The 16817-nt window shown below is 55.1% G+C and overlaps 3 protein-coding genes across 6 annotated transcripts in view; 1 reads left to right on the top strand and 2 right to left on the bottom strand.

Annotated features, from left to right (window-relative positions):
- Nucleotides 1-1243: 1243 nt before the first annotated feature.
- On the bottom strand, nucleotides 1244-6806 carry CCDC116 (coiled-coil domain containing 116). The gene is made up of 5 exons (XM_053589520.1): nucleotides 6692-6806; nucleotides 6274-6415; nucleotides 4972-5526; nucleotides 4210-4857; nucleotides 1244-2802 (listed from the first exon to the last, which is right to left on the bottom strand). The coding sequence occupies exons 2-5, from the start codon at nucleotides 6343-6345 to the stop codon at nucleotides 1813-1815; spliced, it is 2265 nt and encodes a 754-aa protein (XP_053445495.1). The 5' UTR covers nucleotides 6346-6415; nucleotides 6692-6806; the 3' UTR covers nucleotides 1244-1812.
- A 1745-nt stretch (nucleotides 6807-8551) lies between these two features.
- YDJC (YdjC chitooligosaccharide deacetylase homolog) lies at nucleotides 8552-10977 on the top strand. Of its 2 annotated transcripts, XM_053589512.1 has the most exons (5): nucleotides 8554-8983; nucleotides 9064-9223; nucleotides 9413-9512; nucleotides 9600-9777; nucleotides 9947-10976. In XM_053589512.1, the coding sequence occupies exons 1-5, from the start codon at nucleotides 8820-8822 to the stop codon at nucleotides 10374-10376; spliced, it is 1032 nt and encodes a 343-aa protein (XP_053445487.1). In that variant the 5' UTR covers nucleotides 8554-8819; the 3' UTR covers nucleotides 10377-10976. The 2 variants fall into 2 exon arrangements, with proteins under 2 accessions (XP_053445486.1, XP_053445487.1); XM_053589511.1 differs by having other exon boundaries at nucleotides 8552-8983; nucleotides 9413-9777; nucleotides 9947-10977.
- Nucleotides 10978-13973: 2996 nt separating this feature from the next.
- The window catches only part of UBE2L3 (ubiquitin conjugating enzyme E2 L3), a 57550-nt gene continuing 54706 nt past the window's right edge, over nucleotides 13974-16817 (bottom strand). For all 3 annotated transcript variants that reach the window (XM_053589517.1, XM_053589518.1, XM_053589516.1), the window contains one exon: nucleotides 13974-16466. In XM_053589517.1, coding sequence (XP_053445492.1) covers nucleotides 16312-16466 — 155 coding nt within the window. In that variant the 3' untranslated portion in view covers nucleotides 13974-16311. The remainder of the gene's footprint in view (nucleotides 16467-16817) is intronic.

The following is a 16817-nucleotide window of genomic DNA, read 5'->3' as shown; positions in this document are numbered from 1 at the left end:
TAAGGGCTCTCCTTGTGAATTCTTTCTGCCGACAGGATTTCTTGCTTTTCAGGGCAGGGGTAGATGATAGCTACTCACTCAGCATCATCCATACTTGTCTTCAGCAATCAGTGCAAACCACCAGAATCTCCCAGTCCCTCCCAACTGCACAATCCTGGGGAAAAAAACCAACTGGCCTAACTTAGAGCAGGGATGTGCTAATAGGGCCAATCAACTGTGGCCAAGTTGGTATGGTAATAAGTGACAAAAAATGAGATTACTCGGCTCGGCACCCATAGCTCAGTGAGTAGGGCTCCGGCCACATACACCAAGGCTGGCAGTTTTGAGCCTAGCCTGGGCCTGCTAAACAACAATGACAACTGCAATTGAAAAAACAGTCGGGTGTTGTGGCAGGCACCTGTAGTTCCAGCTACCTGCGAGGCTGAGGCAAAAGAATCACTTCAACCCAAGAGTTGGAGGTTGCTGTGAGCTGTGATGCCACAGCACTCTACCCAGGGTGACATAGTGAGTCTCTGTCTCAAAAAAAAAAAAAAAAAAATGACACTACTGTGGCCCCATACTGCAGTGGTGGGTGGCCTCAGGCAATGGGCATTGAGTCAGCGCATGCCCTAAAAGATCTATGGAAAAATGGGTCACTCACATACCAACCTTAGGGCCCTGACCCCTCGGAATGGCAGATGACCAAATGCTGCTCCTCCTCCTTGAATCACAGGGTGTGGTTCTGGCTCCAGAGGATACAGCTGCTGACTCTTCACACACAGGCCGTTGGTCATGGCCACACTTGTCAGGTACTCATAATCAAGCTTAGCTGAGCAAGCCTGACCCCTGTGCACCATGGTAGGCTCTAGGGAGAGATGAAAGAGACCCACCAGGCTCTTCACAGGGCAGCCTGCACCAGGAAGGCAGAGTCAGAGCATCCTCACATGTTCTCTTGTCCTCCACTAATGTCCAGCTACAGGAGCAGGGAAGGAGAGGCTGAGCTGTTCTCTGAGTGAAGGCGCCTAGTAGGGCAATAGACTGGCTGCCCTCAGAAGGCAGAGAGAAGGATAGCCAGAAGGCCCTGGAGAGCCTTGGACAGGAGCCCCACCAATCACAGCACAAGCTATGCCCATAGACCCTTCTAGGGAGAGCTGAGGCCTGCTAGAGAATTAGTCATAGGAACAGTCCCAGGCAGCTGATCCACAGGCTGACCAACCAGTAGCCACCATGTGGCATGGCATGAAGACTCCAGATGTTCAGCTCTTGGAACTGGGAACATAAATTAGGAAAGTAGATAGCTGTGAGTGCGCCAGGAAAGAGCAGACACTCAGCTCCTGGGCCAAAAGAAGGGAGATACCCCTGGCAGAGAAAGAGCCCCCTGAAAGCAGGAACTGGGGCCATGAGTGAGGGGTGACTGGGAGGAGTCCTCAGAGATCGGGAAGATTCACATAGCAAAGGGGGCAAGTGGCAAGGTGGCTGGTCTTCTGAGAGCAGCCATGAGGCAGCACTGGCCCTGCTACCCAGGGGCTCAGCATACGATCAGCTGTCAGGAAGGCTGGCTATGGCCATGGCTGAGCCCACTGATGGCGCTACCTGAGGGCAAGTGCATGGAAAGAGAAGCTGAAATCTCAGGACATGAAAACCGTGCTCTGTCAACACAGGCTTTAATTCTGTTTCTCTGGTTAGCTTGCCTGAGGGTCTCAGAGAGCTCCCCATGGGCATTCAGCTCATGCTGACCCCTGCTTAGGGCAGGGGCTGCTGGGTGGGCAGAACTCTATGAAGGAGCAGGAGAAGCCACAGGGGATCAAGTGGTCAGTGTGGCTTGCAGAGACCTCATGGGGGGTCACTCTGACCCATATCCACAGAGTGCCTGACTAAAGATTCCTCGCTCTGGGACATGCTTTCATCTTTGAAGGAGGCCTCATCCTCGTCCTCATCCTCGAACTCATCCTCAAACTCATCCTCGTCCTTGTCCTCATCCTCGTCCTCAATCTCAATTCTGTCATCGCTGTCTTTGATGTTCACTGTTTCCTGGGACTTGGGGGCACTGGAGCCCACACCAATGCCAGAGGACACGGAAAGCTTGGGCTCCGACAGGCTCATGAGCGTCTGGTCCTCAGCTGTCACCGGCTCCTGAGAGCTGAGTGGCTGGCTGGCCAGCAAGTCAGCGTGGAAGCTGTGGTGGGACTCCACAGCCTGGGGTTGGTCCTTGTCAGTGGCCAGCTCGGGCTGCACAGAGGGGGGCTTGGTGGAGGAGGCCTGCGTGGAGGGGGGCTTTGTGGAGGAGGCCTGCGTGGAGGGGGGCTTGGTGGAGGAGGCCTGCGTGGAGGGGGGCTTGGTGGAGGAGGCCTGCGTAGAGGGGGGCTTGGTGGAGGAGGCCTGCGTGGAGGGGGGCTTCGTGGAGGAGACCTGTGTGGAGGGGGGCTTCGTGGAGGAGAACCTTGTGGAGGAGAAGCGTGCAGAGGGGGACCTCGAGGAAACAGACTCTGTGCTGCGCCTGTCACTGATACGAGAGGCGTTCCGGGCCTTGTCGGCTTCCTCCAGCTTGCGCAAAAGGCAGGTCCAGTCGACCTTTGAGGACAGGCGGATGTGAGAACCTTTCACCTTCTTGAAGCCCAAGGCAAGGTCCATGAGAGTCTCAGCGATGGGGAAGGAGATGAGGCCCAGTTGCTTATTGAGCCTGTTCTCGAACTTGTACTTGCAGATGAGCAGGGAGACCGCTTGCTGCGTCAGGAAGTTCATGAGCTCCTCATACCAGGGGCTGCAGTGGCGGGACGTGGTGGACCGGGGTGAGATGGAGGGCACCGGCTTCTTCTTTGGGAACTTGTTGGTAAGGCTCTGCATGGCAGCCAGGGAGGGAAAAAAAGGACATGTGTCACTCCTTACCAGCCTTGTCCCTCCTGCCACCCTCGGACGCCCCTCACCCCTGCTGCACCCTCCTTGGCAGCCCTGCCAGCCCCGCTTTCACAAACATGGATGGCAGCTTGTCACACAAAATCTCGCCATATGTGCCATGCTGTCACACTCAACAGCCAACCCTCATGCTCACCACATCATCATACCTGCTGCATGTGTCAGGCCGGGGGCAAGGCTGGGGATCTTAGTCACAGGGCCAGCCAAACTTGGGCTCCTGCAGGCTCCCACCCAGGCTTGTGCTCAGAGGAAAGTATGCCTGGGCTTTGCTGGGGGAAGGGAGGGATGAGGGACTGCCAGAGACCCACCAGAGTGAAGCCACTGGCATCTTTTATCCATCTTCCCTGAGCAACTTCCTGGGCAGGGTAAAGACACAAGAGAGTCTTGCCCTAGGCAGCTGGACAGAGGGAAGTGAGCCTAGGATGTAGGGCCCCACACTAGACTAAGGCTGCTGTCCACAAGGGACAGGAAGGACCCTCCTAACATGGGAACACCTCCAAGATTCATACAGAAATGATTTTTGTTTTTTTTTTTGACAGAGTCTCACTTTGTTGCCCTCAGTAGAGTGCTGTAGTGTCAGAGCTCACAGCAACCTCCAGCTCTTAGGCTTAGGTGATTCTCTTGCCTCAGCCTCCCAAGTAGCTGGGACTACAGGCGCCCACCACAACGCCCGGCTATTTTTTGTTGCAGTTTGGCCGGGGCCGGGTTTGAACCCACCGCCCTCAGTTTATGGGGACAGTGCCCTACTCCCAGAGCCACAGGCACCGCCCCATACAGAAATGTTAAAAAAAAAAAATACCCAAGATAAAAAATAGCCTTTATTCATCTTTGACAACACTTGGTAGTAGCTAGGCCAGGACTATCGCCCCTCATTAGCTTGTCCCCTGACCAGGTTTCCACAGTGCAGGGCAAAAGACCTGGACCTTGGGCACCTGCTGGAGACAGTGGCTGCTAGAAGAGGTGGCGGAAGGAGCCCTTCTCCCAGGAATTTATCCCCACAACACCCAGCCCTATTCTCGAAGTTGTTACCTCTGGAGACGATGAGGCAGGGGATGAGAAGTTTCTCATAAGGGAGGTGAGTGGGGAGAGGTTGTAGGGAAAGCGAGGGTGGTAGGAGGAATGTGGAGGTGGTATTGGGCCTCTGAGGCGGCCGTGGCTGGAGGCTACCTCCACCACAACCCCGGGGGCAGGCAGGGTAAGGTGGAGGCCTCGCCAGGGCCTGGCCCTCTGGCTGGAGCTCTGGGACACAGGTGGTTTCTGTAACTTGGGATCTGAGTTACATGCCTTCTGCCTGGGCCGGAAGGAAGAGCCGGGGACATTTGACTCTTCTGTGGGTGTCTCCTTGAGCCTGAATCTGGTGGCCACAGGGGCACTAAGGATAGAGGGGGTGCCCTGTTTGCCCTTGCTTTTTTTGGAAGTCATCTTGGGGCTGGAGCCTGTGGTATGGAGGGAATTGCAGGGTTCCTCCCTGTCAGTGGTGGTTTCAGCCAACTTGGAGTTCGGCGAACTTCGGCGACCTGTCAGTGGCGGCTCAATGAAGTCAGATGGTAGCTCTGAAGTGGCCTGGAAGTTGGCGGGGAAGAGAGGGCAGCCATCACGGCGGTAGGCACCACTGAGCTTGTCCACAGCCTGGCTGACCACGCTCTGCAGGGCTGGGAAGAGCTGGTGCTTGGCCAGGAAGTCCAGGGTGTGATGAGGCTCTCGGAGGGAACAGTAGCCAGGCAGGTTGAAGGATGACAGCTGACTCAGTCGAGACTTGAGCTCCTTGTTGAACTCTCGCTGGAGAAAGATCAGCTCCTGCTCTCCAGGTCCCAGGTCTGACGCTTCAGGTATGTCTGAACTCGAGCCCAGAAGCCCTGAGAACCAGGACAGGGGCTGCTCCCGGTTCCCCAGGCTGCTGGTCTGGCTGTCCAGGGAGTCCCACAGGAGGGAGTCCCTCCGGGAGCAGGACTGACTCAGGCCTTTCTGCAGAGAGAGGACCACTCTGAGAAGTGTCCAGGAGTGGCCAAGCCAGGCCTGACCCTGACCTTGGGCAGGGGGTCCATCCCACCCCGCCCCAGCCATGGCCACAGGACTCACCCCTTTGTTTTCCAGCCTCAGCAGTCGCTTGAGGTTCTTCTCCAGCAGGAGCTTGTCCCTCATAGGTGGCAGTGAGCCTAAGCCATGAGCACCTAGGTCACTGTCTCGGCTGTGGGAGCCCAGGCAGCCAGCCATGAGGCTGCTTTGGGAGTCGGACATGGAGCTGGAGCAGGAGGGGTAGTTGTTGGGGCGGCCCATGCAGAGGCTGGGCTGAGCACGGTGCCGGTGCACGGTCTTGAGGCTGGGCCGGGCATGCACCCGGTGCCTGACACTTGGCATCTCCATTGGGTCCTGCACCTCCACCAGTGGCAGCCCAGCCTCTGTTTTCATGGCAGCCATGCGCTCAGCTGCCTCCTCCACCACCGTCTGCAGGCTCTCCAGCACTTGGCCCTCAGTCAGGAAATCCAGGAAGCTACCAAAGGGCTGAGGGGACGTCCTCTTTTGGCGGTGGCATCGGAGCGCTGGGCTGGCATATGTGGATGGTGGGTGTGGTTCACGGCCCAACTTGGAGGTTGGCCCCATGTCCAGGAACACTGATTTCTTGGGTGGCTGAACCTGAGCAGACAGGCAGTCATAGTGGGCAGGGATGCCCTGCAGATAGAGGGGTCCCTGGGGCTTTCTATGGTGCCACTAGGAGCTGGGTGTGAACGGTGGAAAGAACTGCAGTTTGGAGTCAGGCAGCTCTGGGTTGGATACCGGCTCTGCCTCTGCCACCTCAGGCTGTGTGGACATGTGCACAATAGCCCCCTTTGGGGGTCCGATTTTCTTAGCTGAAAAGTGGGGATCTATTTAGGGTCTGTTTGGAGCTTCCCTGACATCACAGCTGCGAAGTCTAAAAGCCTGTTTCTGCCCTCACAGGCATGGACTGGCAAGGAGGAAAGTCCTCCCAGTCTCTCTCTCCTTCCTCATCTGTCTGTGAAGCAGGTCAGCTCTGCCTCCACTGCTGGGCTACAGAGAATACCTGAGGTCGGGAGACCTGCACTAGTCATGTCCACTTCTCTGACTTGCGCTATAGGCCCTTGTCAGCCAGCTCCATGCTCCCACTCTGGGTTCCCAGGCCACCCAAGCACCTCCTGGGTTGCTGGAAGTCAGGGAGATAAAAGTGAAACTGAAGGTGGCCTGGGAAGTCAGGGCTGACCACAGGAAAGCAGGTGACTACAGGAAAGGTCCAAGCAGTAAGGACTTCCTGAGAGGCCCAGGAAGACTGTGGTCTGGGCATCAGGATTGGTGGGGGTAGGGAACACTAGAGCGGTGAGGAACACGTTGTGGGTATTAGGGTCAGATCCTGTGGGGCACACTTACCCGTGTCACATACGTGGAGTGGCCCGCCTCGTCATCGGCCAAATATCCAGAGTGGTGGCGGCAGTTAGCCATGGTGTGGGAGACCAGGCCCACAGCCCACAACCTCTGTCTTCAATTTCACAGCACAGCTGCAGACGCTTCTCTGTGCAGGGTGGGGAGACAAGTGAGGGTCTGTCCAGGTTTCCAGGGATCCATGTGTCAGCAGCCCTCACTCCCCTCTCCCCACCTCCTCGCCCTGCTGGGAGCCCCCTAGGCTTTTGCAGACCGTCTGATTCTACAATCTTTGGGGTGGGGTCACTGAGGACATCATATGCTTTCCCCGACCGTATCTGGGTCTGGGTGTGTCCGACCCGCCCTCCTCCCATACCCGGGGCGCGGTGGCGTCCGGCCCCAGGCCCAGAGCAGTCCCGGGGCTCACCAGAGGCCCCGCCTAGCTGCGCCCCGGCCCGCGCGGTGTGCGCCCGCACCAGGGCGGCGGCACAGTGAGCTGGAGCGGCCAGGCGATCGCCCCGCTTGCTCATTTGCATACTGCGTCGTCGTTGGTTCGCGGCCGACTGCTCGTCCAGTAGCTTCTCCGACACAATGGTTGGGGGCGTGGCCCACATTGTCTCCTCCCCCGCTTTGGCGGGCTCTGCCTCACCCACATTCGCCCGGGAGCTGGGCGCTGGGGCTGCTGCTAACCAGGCTCAGCCCCGCCAGGAGGAGCCGCAAGGCGGCGGCTGGACTCTGCGATCCGCACCTGCTCTGAGGGGAGCCTGAAAGCCAAAGTCACAGCCTCTGCCAGTGACACAAGCACCTTCCTCGGTTCCTCCCTGGTCTCTGATTGCTCCTAGCCTCTTCTAGAGCGGACAGCCCAAGGTCTGTTTTCAGACCAAACTCTCCCGTTTCCCCGAGGGCAACAGATTGGCTCGAAGTCACAGACTTAGCTTCATTTCCTGGCTCTGCTAGTCCTTGCCACAGGGACTCAACCTCTCTGAGCTTGTCTCCTCATTTGGAAACGGGGTTGAGTGTCCTCCCACGTGGGAGTATGGAGATTAAATCTTCATACAACACAGCAGGTACCTCTATAGGTACTTTACGTCCTTTCCTTCCTTTTTCCCTCCCCGCAGTAAACTATCGTGCAATATCCTAGCATGGTATCACCTTAGAGAAGCCTTCCCAGAAAGCCTCCCAACCTTTAACAGAATTCATAGTAAACTGCCACACCATGCTGTTACAGCCTCAGTTGTCTACCAGATGTCTTTCCTTTGGGGCAGGACCCTTACTCTCCAGTATTGTCAATGCCTGCATCCAGTAGGTGCCCAATAAATGTCAATTTCCTCTTTCCACCTAGCCAGGTGTGGTGACGGGTGCCTGTAGTCCCAGCTACCAGGGAGGTCAGGACAAGAGGATCCCTGAGCCCAAGAATTTGTGGTTGCTGTGAGCTATGATGCCATGGCACTCTACCCAGGCAACAGAGTGAGACGCTCTTCCCCCCCCCAAAAAAAAATTTCTCCTAAATTGAAGACCCTCAAGGCCTCTAGCCATTCCAAGACCAACTTCCCAGTGAATGGTTGAAGTCTGACAATTCAACAATCACTGTGATTGAACGTGACAGTCCTTATACAAAGAGCATGGTTGGAGGATGCTGTGGCCTTACCAAGCCCCAGGAGGTATTGTTATTATTCCCAAGCTCTGCTCTGCCCTCATTGGCCCCTGACCTAAGGTACGGCAGGCTTGGGTTCAGGCCCAGAGCTAAGGTTCAGTCCCAGCTTTGCTGCTCCTGGCAGGAGCACACTTCCTCTTTCTGAGCCCTAGTTTCCTCATCAGTAAAACAGACATGACATTTACCAAGCTGATAGGATGGACACTTTCCATAGGGAAAATCAAGACAGCCACATTCAGTGAAAATTGGCTGTCAACATGGTGACTATTTGTATAGTCATGGATAAGGAAAGCTTTTGTGGACCAAAGAGAAAAAAGTGAAGTTACAAATGTACAAGTTGCAGCCTGGCACAGAGCTTGAAATGGAAATGGGGCTAACGATTTCTCAAATGAGGCCATTGGTGTATATGTTTTCTTCAATTTTCTTATTGTCAAAAAAGGTTAACAAATCAAGAAAAAGTCTCCCCTTAGAAAAAAATCAGTAAAATACCAAAAAATAACTTGGAAAAGAGTAATATTGATTTTGATCATCTTTATCTTCTCAAAACAACACAAAAAAACTTTGGGGTTGGCGAGAAGGGGAATTGGGTCTGTATATTTGCTTAGAGGAAACCCTGGAATGACACAATCCAGAAAGTTAACCAGCGTGATCTCTGGGGTAAGACACTTTTTTTCTTCATCTTCTCGCGCCGCGTGTGGGTGTTTCATCCTAAACCCCACTCTTGCAGTAGTTTGTATAAGCAGTGTAAGGCCACGCTGCACCGCTAGGTGGCGAGGACAAAGGCGAAGTGTAGCCGCCACTGGGCGTGTGCGTCGGAGCAGGGCCTCGGGCTGCGTCCAAGGGCGGGGCCTGAACTGCCCGGCCCACTCCTTTCGGGTCGCACGCGGTGACCCGGGCTGCCATGGCCAGGCCCCGCGTGCAGCTGGTGGTAACCGCGGACGATTTTGGTTACTGCCCGCGGCGCGATGAGGGCATCGTGGAGGCCTTCCTGGCCGGGACCGTGACCAGCGTGTCCTTGCTGGTCAACGGCGCGGCCGCAGAGAGCGCGGCCGAGCTGGCCCGCAGGTGAGAGGCGGCCCCCCCGCGCGTCCTTCGGGGGCCTCTGTTCCACGGCCGTCGTGCTCCTGTTTGCGCTCCGCCCGCAGGTACAGCATCCCCACGGGCCTCCACGCCAATCTGTCCGAGGGCCGCCCGGTGGGCCCGGCCCGCCACGGCGCCTCGACCCTGCTCAGCCCCGAAGGTTTCTTCCTCGGCAAGATGGGTTTCCGGGAGGCGGTGGCGGCCGGAGACGTGGCTTTGCCCCAGGTGCGGAGAAGGCGCGGCTGCAGCAAGATGCTTTCTTGGGCCCCCAGAGGGCGCCGTTGAAGCCCTGGGGGCAGGAGCTGGCGCCGCACGCTCTGCTCCTTCCAACCCTGGAGCAGTCACGCCGCACAGAAGCACTGGAGCTCGTGGGGGTGGGCTCCCGGACTAAAGAGTGTCAATCGTCCTCTCTAGGTTCGGGAGGAGCTGGAGGCCCAGCTAAACTGCTTCCAGGAGTTGCTGGGCAAGGGCCCCACGCACGTGGACGGGCACCAGCACGTGCACGTGCTCCCAGGTGGGTGGACTGGGGCTCCCAGGTCCGGGGAGGCCGATGCCCCCAGGCGAGGGGACGTGCGCCGCCCTGAGCCCGCTCCGCCCGCAGGCGTGTGCCAGGTGTTCGCCGAGGCGCTGCAGGCCTATGGGGTGCGCTTCACACGCCTGCCCTTGGAACGCGGCGTGGGCAGCTGCGCGTGGCTGGAGGCCCCGGCGCGCGTCTTCGCCTGTGCCGTGGAGCGAGACGCCCGGGCCGCCGTGGGACCCTTCTCCCGGCACGGCCTGCGGTGAGGCCCCTCGCCCGCACCCCAAACCTATCACCTGTCCAGCACCGACCCCGGTGCTTCCCTGCCTCCTCCAGGCCACCTGTTTCCGCTTCTCAACCGGGAAGCGCCCCGCCCCCAACCTAGCCCCGCCCACCGCCCAGTCCCGCCGCTGATGCCCCGGCACCCGCAGGTGGACAGACGTCTTCGTGGGCATGAGCACTTGCGGCCGGCACATGTCTGCTCATCGCGTGTCCGGGGCGCTGGCGCGGGCCCTGGAAGGTATCCCTACAGGCCACGCCCTGACAGCTGAGCTGATGGCACACCCGGGCTACCCCAGCGTGCCTCCGGCTGGGGGCTGTGGGGAAGGGCCTGACGCGTTCTCCTGCTCCTGGGAGCGGCTGCACGAGCTGCGTGTCCTGACTGCACCCACGCTGCGGGCCCGGCTTGCCCAGGAGGGCGTGCAGCTCTGTGCCCTTGACGATCTGGACACCAAGAGGCCTGGGGAGGGGGTGCCCTGTGAGGCCCACTCTGGAGCCCTTCCTGGAGCCCTCCCCATCTTGACCCCAACAGACAGCCAAGCAACGATGCCCTTCAATGCCCAGGAAGGGGGCCAGGATTAAGCACTGGCACAACCCAGAACCAGGCTCTTGAGCAGGGTCTGTAACTAGCCTGGGTGAGACACTGCTGCTTCTATGCCAGGACCTCATGACTCAGAGTGGCATCCAGAGCTCGGGCAGCCCCTCTTGGCTGCAGGTGGGCCTAGCCTGTGACATCCTGGCCTAGGACCTGCAGAGCAGAGCCTGTGATGCCCCTTCGCGTTGAAGTGTAAACACTTTCATTGTTAGCAGAAGTGAGGAAGAGATTGCTATATTAATTAAAAACAGTGTTTTTGAAACTTGGGTGGTTTATAAAGTGTAACCAAGAAGCCTTTACAGAATCAAGAATAGACACAGCAACTCCCCCTTGCCTCAACCCAAGTCAGTATTCCAGAAAAGCTATGCAAAAATTCTGGTTGTGTTCATGCTTAGGTTTTTTTTTTTGTAGAGACGGAGTCTCACTTGGTCACCCTAGTAGAGTGCTGTGGCATGACAGCTCACAGCAACCTTCAATTTCTGGGCTTAGGCAATTCTCTTGCCTCAGCCGCCTGAGTAGTGGGGGCTACAGGCACCCACCACAATGCTGGGCTATTTTTTTTTTTGAAGTTTGGCCGGGGCTGGGTTTGAACTCACCACCCTCGGTATATGGGGCCAGTGCCCTACCCACTGAGCCACAAGCACCGCCCATTCTTAGGTTTTATTCCTTTTTTTTAAGAGATGGGAGTCCCACTGTGTCACCCATCGAGAGTACAGTGGCTCAGTCATAGCTCACTGTAACTCTAACTCCCAGTCTCAAGCTATGCTCCTGCCTCAACCTCCTGAATAGTGAGACTATAGGTGCACACCACCACACCCAGCTAATTAAAAAAAATTTTTTTTGCAGAGATGGGGGTCTCATATTAGTTGGACTAATCTTAAACTCCTTGCCTCCCAAAGTGCTGGGATTACAGCTGTGACTACCACACCCGGTCCTTTTTTCATTTTGTGGGTGTAAGGTGAAGGTGGGTGATTTGTCTCGCCAGGCTGCTTTTTTTGAGAGGCATATTGTAATCTCAATTTTTATTTCAAGTCATCTGTTTTAAGTAAGCTTCTAGAAGACAGGCCTGAGGAAGTCCTGCAGGGTCATAGCACATTTAAATTCTTCCAAAGGGGCAGTTTTCTGTAGAAGGAGGATCCTGCAATTCCTCAGTGGACCTGCGGACTGGGACCCCGAGTGGCTTGGATAAAGGCTCCTAAGATGCGGGCAGCAGGTGGGGAAGGCAGTGGGGAGTTCTTGGGAGCACAGAGTTCTGCCCCACTCTGGAGGATAGAAAGGCAGATGGAACACCACGCAGTCCTCCTTTTCTCATTCAATTTCATGTAACAGAACCTGTGAGGCAGGCACCAATGTCTATCTTACAAACACAGGTGAGAGTGGCAGAGAGTTGAACTTGTTCATTTGACACACACTGGCCCCTAGCCTGTGCCAAGCATGGAATCAGGTGCCAAGCGAGCACTCACCCAACCTAGGCAGCCCAGAGGGACATGTGGCTTTCTGGGTGCCTCCACCCACTCATGCCCCATCTGTGGCTTCAGCTCCCTCTTTCTGGCTCCATGCTCACTTCCAACTTAACCTTCCCTTGACTTGACTCTTCCATCCAGAGAACCTTTCCCACTGCTTTACCTTCTTGCTTTAGCCCACTGAGGTCTAGCCACACTCCTGCGAGCTGCTGCCTGGGGCTGGCAGGAGAGCAGCTTCCTCGGGGGTTCTGCTATGGAAATGGCAGCTGGAGGCAGCCTCTCTCCAAGGCTCAGGAGAGAGGTGTGGGTCTGCAGAGACACTACGTGAAGCTGTGTGAGTGGCTACCCAGGGAGGAGAAGAGATCATGAGCAGAGGTGAAGGCTGAGAGCAGCCCTGGACACCAGGAGCACTTGAGAGTGGAGAAAAGAGAGGGATGTGGCCGGACATACCAGGTGACCAAGATGCACCTCAAAGGAAAGTGGTAAAAAGGACCTGTTGTGGGGGTGGTCACTGGCAGGACACAGCACGGGGATTTCTCATGCCAAACCCACTGCAGCTGGTGTCAAGGCAAGCAACACCACACACCTGCTCAGCACCCTGTGCTGGGCCAGGGCTGCTGCCAGGACATAGCTTGGTCTGCAGGGCACTCACAGGCTGGTGTCCACATGGACAGTCAGTATGATCCAGCCCACACAAGGGTGGGGCCAAAGGAGGGTTTCTAACCTGGCCAGCACACTTCTGGGGATGGTCTCCCGAGGGACGTCCTTCCCTGGGCCTCAGTTATGGCCCCTAGGCAGCATTGGGCAGTCCTTTCATCTGTAAGCCTCTGAGGCCTGCAGGGTTCCCCCAGAAGACCAGTCTTGGAACAAGAACACGTGACTGTTACCCCAGAAGCACACATTTATCAGGCACTGTGCTGTGTGGGAACAGTCCTCCCCTCAGCTCCACTCTGCTCTGTCTAGGGCTGGTGCCCTCCCCAGTGCTGCAAAGGGAAGCAGGACAGGGCAGTAAGCAGAGGCCAGCTGTGGCTTCTTCTGGACCTGCCATGCATGCAAGTACTGCCAAAGGGAAGGAAGCAGAAGCAAACTTGAGGATGACAGCCTGTGGGTCTGGCAGTGGGGAACTCCTAGGGCCCTTGGCCAGAGGGGCCACAGGTGGCAGGTGACAGAAGCCAAGATGCAGTGGACACAAGAATGTTGGAGCTGATGTTTATTTCAAGCTGAACAATTAACAGTGCAGTAAGAAAGCCCAGGACAGAGGAGAGACAGGAGGTTGAGAGAGGGTCTTACAGGCCTCTAGCTTTGGGGAGGTGGGAACTGTGGCTGTGTCTGGGCTCAAAGGGACCCTGTGTCTGTGGAAGACTGCGCTGAGCAATACATCAACAGGCTCTGGAGTTGACTGCAGAACAGTTCATGTGCCCGTGGTCACAACTCAGAGCCTTGGCTTTCTCGGGATAAAAGCTGCCCTGAGATGTGGAGAGAAGCACTGGACATGTGAAAGAGCACCCAACTTTTCCTGGCTTCCTGGTGAAACAACACCCCAGGAATCTTCCCTCCTGAGCTCCAGGCCCAGCCTACAGTGCAGGCCTGGCCTCAGCTGGTATCAAGTTCCATCCAGGGCAAACAAATCACAACAAAAAGTGTGCTAGGCCTGGCTGGGCCCTGTGCTGAGCTGGCACTCTTCCCACAGTGCCTGCACGTGTCGATGGCTGTCCAGGGACTGGGGTGGGTTTCTGGCTGGCACAGTTCATAGAAATGGCCTGGGTACACCCTTGTTAATTTTGTGACCTCTCAGGGTTCCAGTTTTCATCTCTGCTTGACATGGAGTGTAACATCACTCTTGGGGCTATGAGATGGCTGAAATGATGTGCCAATGCAAGAAGTGGGTGTCCCCTTGAGAGATCCCGAGTGCTTCTGTAGGCCCCAGTCTGGATTCATGGCTTTTTCTGCATTGATTAAACCTCATCCCTTTCCACTGGGGAGGCAGGAACACCTCTCTGCACCTATTTTGGAGAGGATGGGAATGGGAAGATGAGAGGCCCCAGCCACCCTCCCCAGCCTCCAACAGCACAGGCCCTGGCACTGCCCACCCCAGTAAGGAAGAAACCCACACGACCAAACCAGTGTCTGAGAGCGTTTTTATTAAAGGGCAGCAGAATGGGATCGCAGCATCTTAGAAAGCCTCTTCTCTGCCATGGTAGGAGGTTGCGGAGTGCAGAGGGGAGGACCTGGCACACTTCAAGGAACTAGGAGAGTGTGAATTCCTGAGTGAGATGGGGTCAGCGGTGGGTGGCTGCTCCACAGCTCTCCCCTCCTCCAGAGGACCCAGCTTTTGGTTTGAGAGCAGCTTGGGCTGCCCACCAGCTTGCTCAAAGCCTACCCCAAGGGCATGGCTTGAAGGAGCAAGCCGCCCAGGCCAGAGGAGAGACACCCACTGACTTGAGAGCCAGGCATCTGCTGCCAGGGCAAACCATGGGGTGCCAGTGCCAGGGCTGAGAGTCCCTGAGGGGCTGCTGGCACACAGGTATCCTCCGGTGGTGAGCAGAGAGCAATGAGGGGGCGACAAGCAGGCAGAGATACGTTGGCAGAAATATGAAGCAACGGGACAGTTTCCAAGAATGGCAACATTTCTGGATTCAGAGAAGCAATGAGAACAAATGGTAGCTTGTTTGGATAGATTCTGACAGAATTTGGCATTTTATTACAAATCTTGAGTGTGAATGAAATAAAATCCAGCATCACCTTTCTGCTGATTAAGAGACAGATGTGGAAACACTAGCCCGGCACTCTTGCCATCCCGGGCATACAGGAGTCTCCAAAAACCTGCCCCTGGCGTACCTAGAGAAACTGAGTTCATTTACACACCGCGGGGCCACAAGCCTGGACTACCAATGTCACACTGCCTGACCTGCCCATCGCTTCCCACCTTTGCACAGGTGGGACAAGCTGTTTTAACGCGTCTGTAGGCCCCAGAAAGATCTCAAGTTATAGAACTAAAATTAAAACAGAAAGCAAAGTTTAAGTCATCTTCTCCACAGGATCTAGTCCCCCAAGAGCCAAGAAGAGAAGCCACCAGTGACAGAAGCAGAGTTGGTGACACATGGAGTTTGGATCACCAGCTTCCTCTGGATGTCAAAGCGACATGCGTTCTCTATTCATTCAGGGACAGTCCCATTTGCCTTGAAAAGACATTAATATTCAAATCCTTACAAGTTCATCTGAAGATAAAATTCTAAGGTCAATTTTTATTTCTACAAAAAAGGCAGTCAAAACAATATAAAACACATTAAAGGATATTACTGAGTGCGCTTCAAGTGGACCTTGACTCTGCAAAGGCTGTGAGTCCCAAGGGAAGAGGGAAGGCCATCTTGTTCCTGGCTGGGCCGTTCGCTTGATGTTCCAAAGGAGGGGGCCAGCAGGGGCCCCACTGTTTGCCAATCCCGCAGAAGGTCAAACTGTGCTGTGGGAGGGCTGTGGTGGAGAGTGAGCTCTGTGGCATATTCGGATGGAGCTCAGTGGCAGATGAGCTTGGAACTTCAAATGGATATTCTGGCTTTAGCTTTGCCTGCAGGGACCAGCAGATCTTCTTAAATGGCTGCAGGGAGGAGTACCAATCTTTGGCCTCAGGAGCCTTTCTGAAGAGATTTCATCACACACAGCATGTACAGCATCCTCTGGCTGGCAGACCCTCCCTGGGGTCACTACAGACCTGTTATTGCAGCATTTCCCTGCACAGGTCAGGCCAGGCCGCAGTTCAGTCACACACACTGACGTTGGGGGTTGCCCATTTAATCAACATTACTGCGGTTAATAGTAGCCAGATTTTTAGTAAGAGCTAAGCCTCCCTTTTCACGACTTTCTTTTTTTTGGGGGGGGGGGTAATCGTGAGGGTTATAGCTGTTAGTTTTTAAAAAATTTTAAAGGATGTTATAAACAAAGCAGGAGAATTTAAACCAAATCCCATACTGGGAAGTTCAACAAGGGAGAAGAAAGGCTACCAGAAACACTGGAGCCGTCTCTTCTCCTTCGTAGAGAAGGGGCCTGGGCCCAGGGAAGTGAATAAATGGGAAATAAACTGCAAGAATGTGGGAGCTGCAAGGCAAAAGAAAAGAAGGGGAACCACAACCTTTTTCTTTTGTTTTAACCTTATGGGCTAAATGTAACTTGAAAATTTTGGAAAAATTTGTATAAGAAAAGAAACACCAATCTTTTGAAGTAGACTAAAGCAGTGATTTTTAAAACAAAGAAAGCAGAACTAGAACATCTTAAATTTTTAATCCTTTCTTTACAGGTTACCTAGACCACTTTTGATTAAGAAAACTGTAGAAAGTTAGTAACTGCCACAAGCGAACGCCAGGCAGTGGCACGTGTCAATTTTCCAGAGTCCTGCTTTGCGGGGTGTCTGAATGCACTGCTCGGGGTCTCTGCTCACACTTGCTGGAATCAATCGTGGCAGATTTTAGTCCACAGGTCGCTTTTCCCCATATTTCTTTGTAAACTCTTCAGCATTCTTACAGAATTTTTTACGGTCCTTAGAGTATTCTTCAGCTAGGTCAGCCCGTAGGGGGTGCTCAGGCTGAGGGTCGTTCACCAGTGCTATGAGGGACTGGATTACTGCCAAGAGAAGGACAAGGCACTAGGGGTTAGCATACTCTCAGAAAGGCCCTGCACAAGCAGCAGTTAGTCCCAGGAAGCAAACTGCCTTCACCGTTCATTTACAGCCAATGTGCTTTTCTTTTCTTATTCTTTTTGAGACAGAGTCTCACTGTGGCACTCAGTAAGAGTACCATGTGTCATACACGGCTCACAGCAACCTCAAGCTCTTGGGCTCAGTGATTCTCTTGCCTCAGCCTCCCGAGTAGGTGGGATGACACTGCAGGCACCCACCACAACACCTGGCTATTTTTTTTTTTTTTTAGAGACAAAGTCTTGTTCTGGCTCGAGCTGGTCTCAGACTTGTGGGCT

The sequence above is a fragment of the Nycticebus coucang genome, chromosome 4 (genome assembly GCF_027406575.1).
Source record: "Nycticebus coucang isolate mNycCou1 chromosome 4, mNycCou1.pri, whole genome shotgun sequence".
NCBI classification, from domain to species: domain Eukaryota; kingdom Metazoa; phylum Chordata; class Mammalia; order Primates; family Lorisidae; genus Nycticebus; species Nycticebus coucang.
Note: the sequence above shows the minus strand (reverse complement) of the source record. Positions and strands in the feature narration are given on the sequence as shown.

Excerpts from the sequence above, each read along its gene's own strand:
- CCDC116 (XM_053589520.1), bottom strand. The coding sequence starts at position 6,345 with ATGGCTAACTGCCGCCACCACTCTGGATATTTGGCCGATGACGAGGCG. Across the intron at positions 5,527-6,273 it reads ACTCCACGTATGTGACACGG|GTTCAGCCACCCAAGAAATC; the intron begins GTAAGTGTGCCC and ends CTGTCTGCTCAG. Across the intron at positions 4,858-4,971 it reads TGAGGCTGGAAAACAAAGGG|AAAGGCCTGAGTCAGTCCTG; the intron begins GTGAGTCCTGTG and ends CTCTCTCTGCAG.
- YDJC (XM_053589511.1), top strand. The coding sequence starts at position 8,820 with ATGGCCAGGCCCCGCGTGCAGCTGGTGGTAACCGCGGACGATTTTGGT. Across the intron at positions 8,984-9,063 it reads GCGGCCGAGCTGGCCCGCAG|GTACAGCATCCCCACGGGCC; the intron begins GTGAGAGGCGGC and ends CTCCGCCCGCAG. Across the intron at positions 9,778-9,946 it reads TTCTCCCGGCACGGCCTGCG|GTGGACAGACGTCTTCGTGG; the intron begins GTGAGGCCCCTC and ends CGGCACCCGCAG.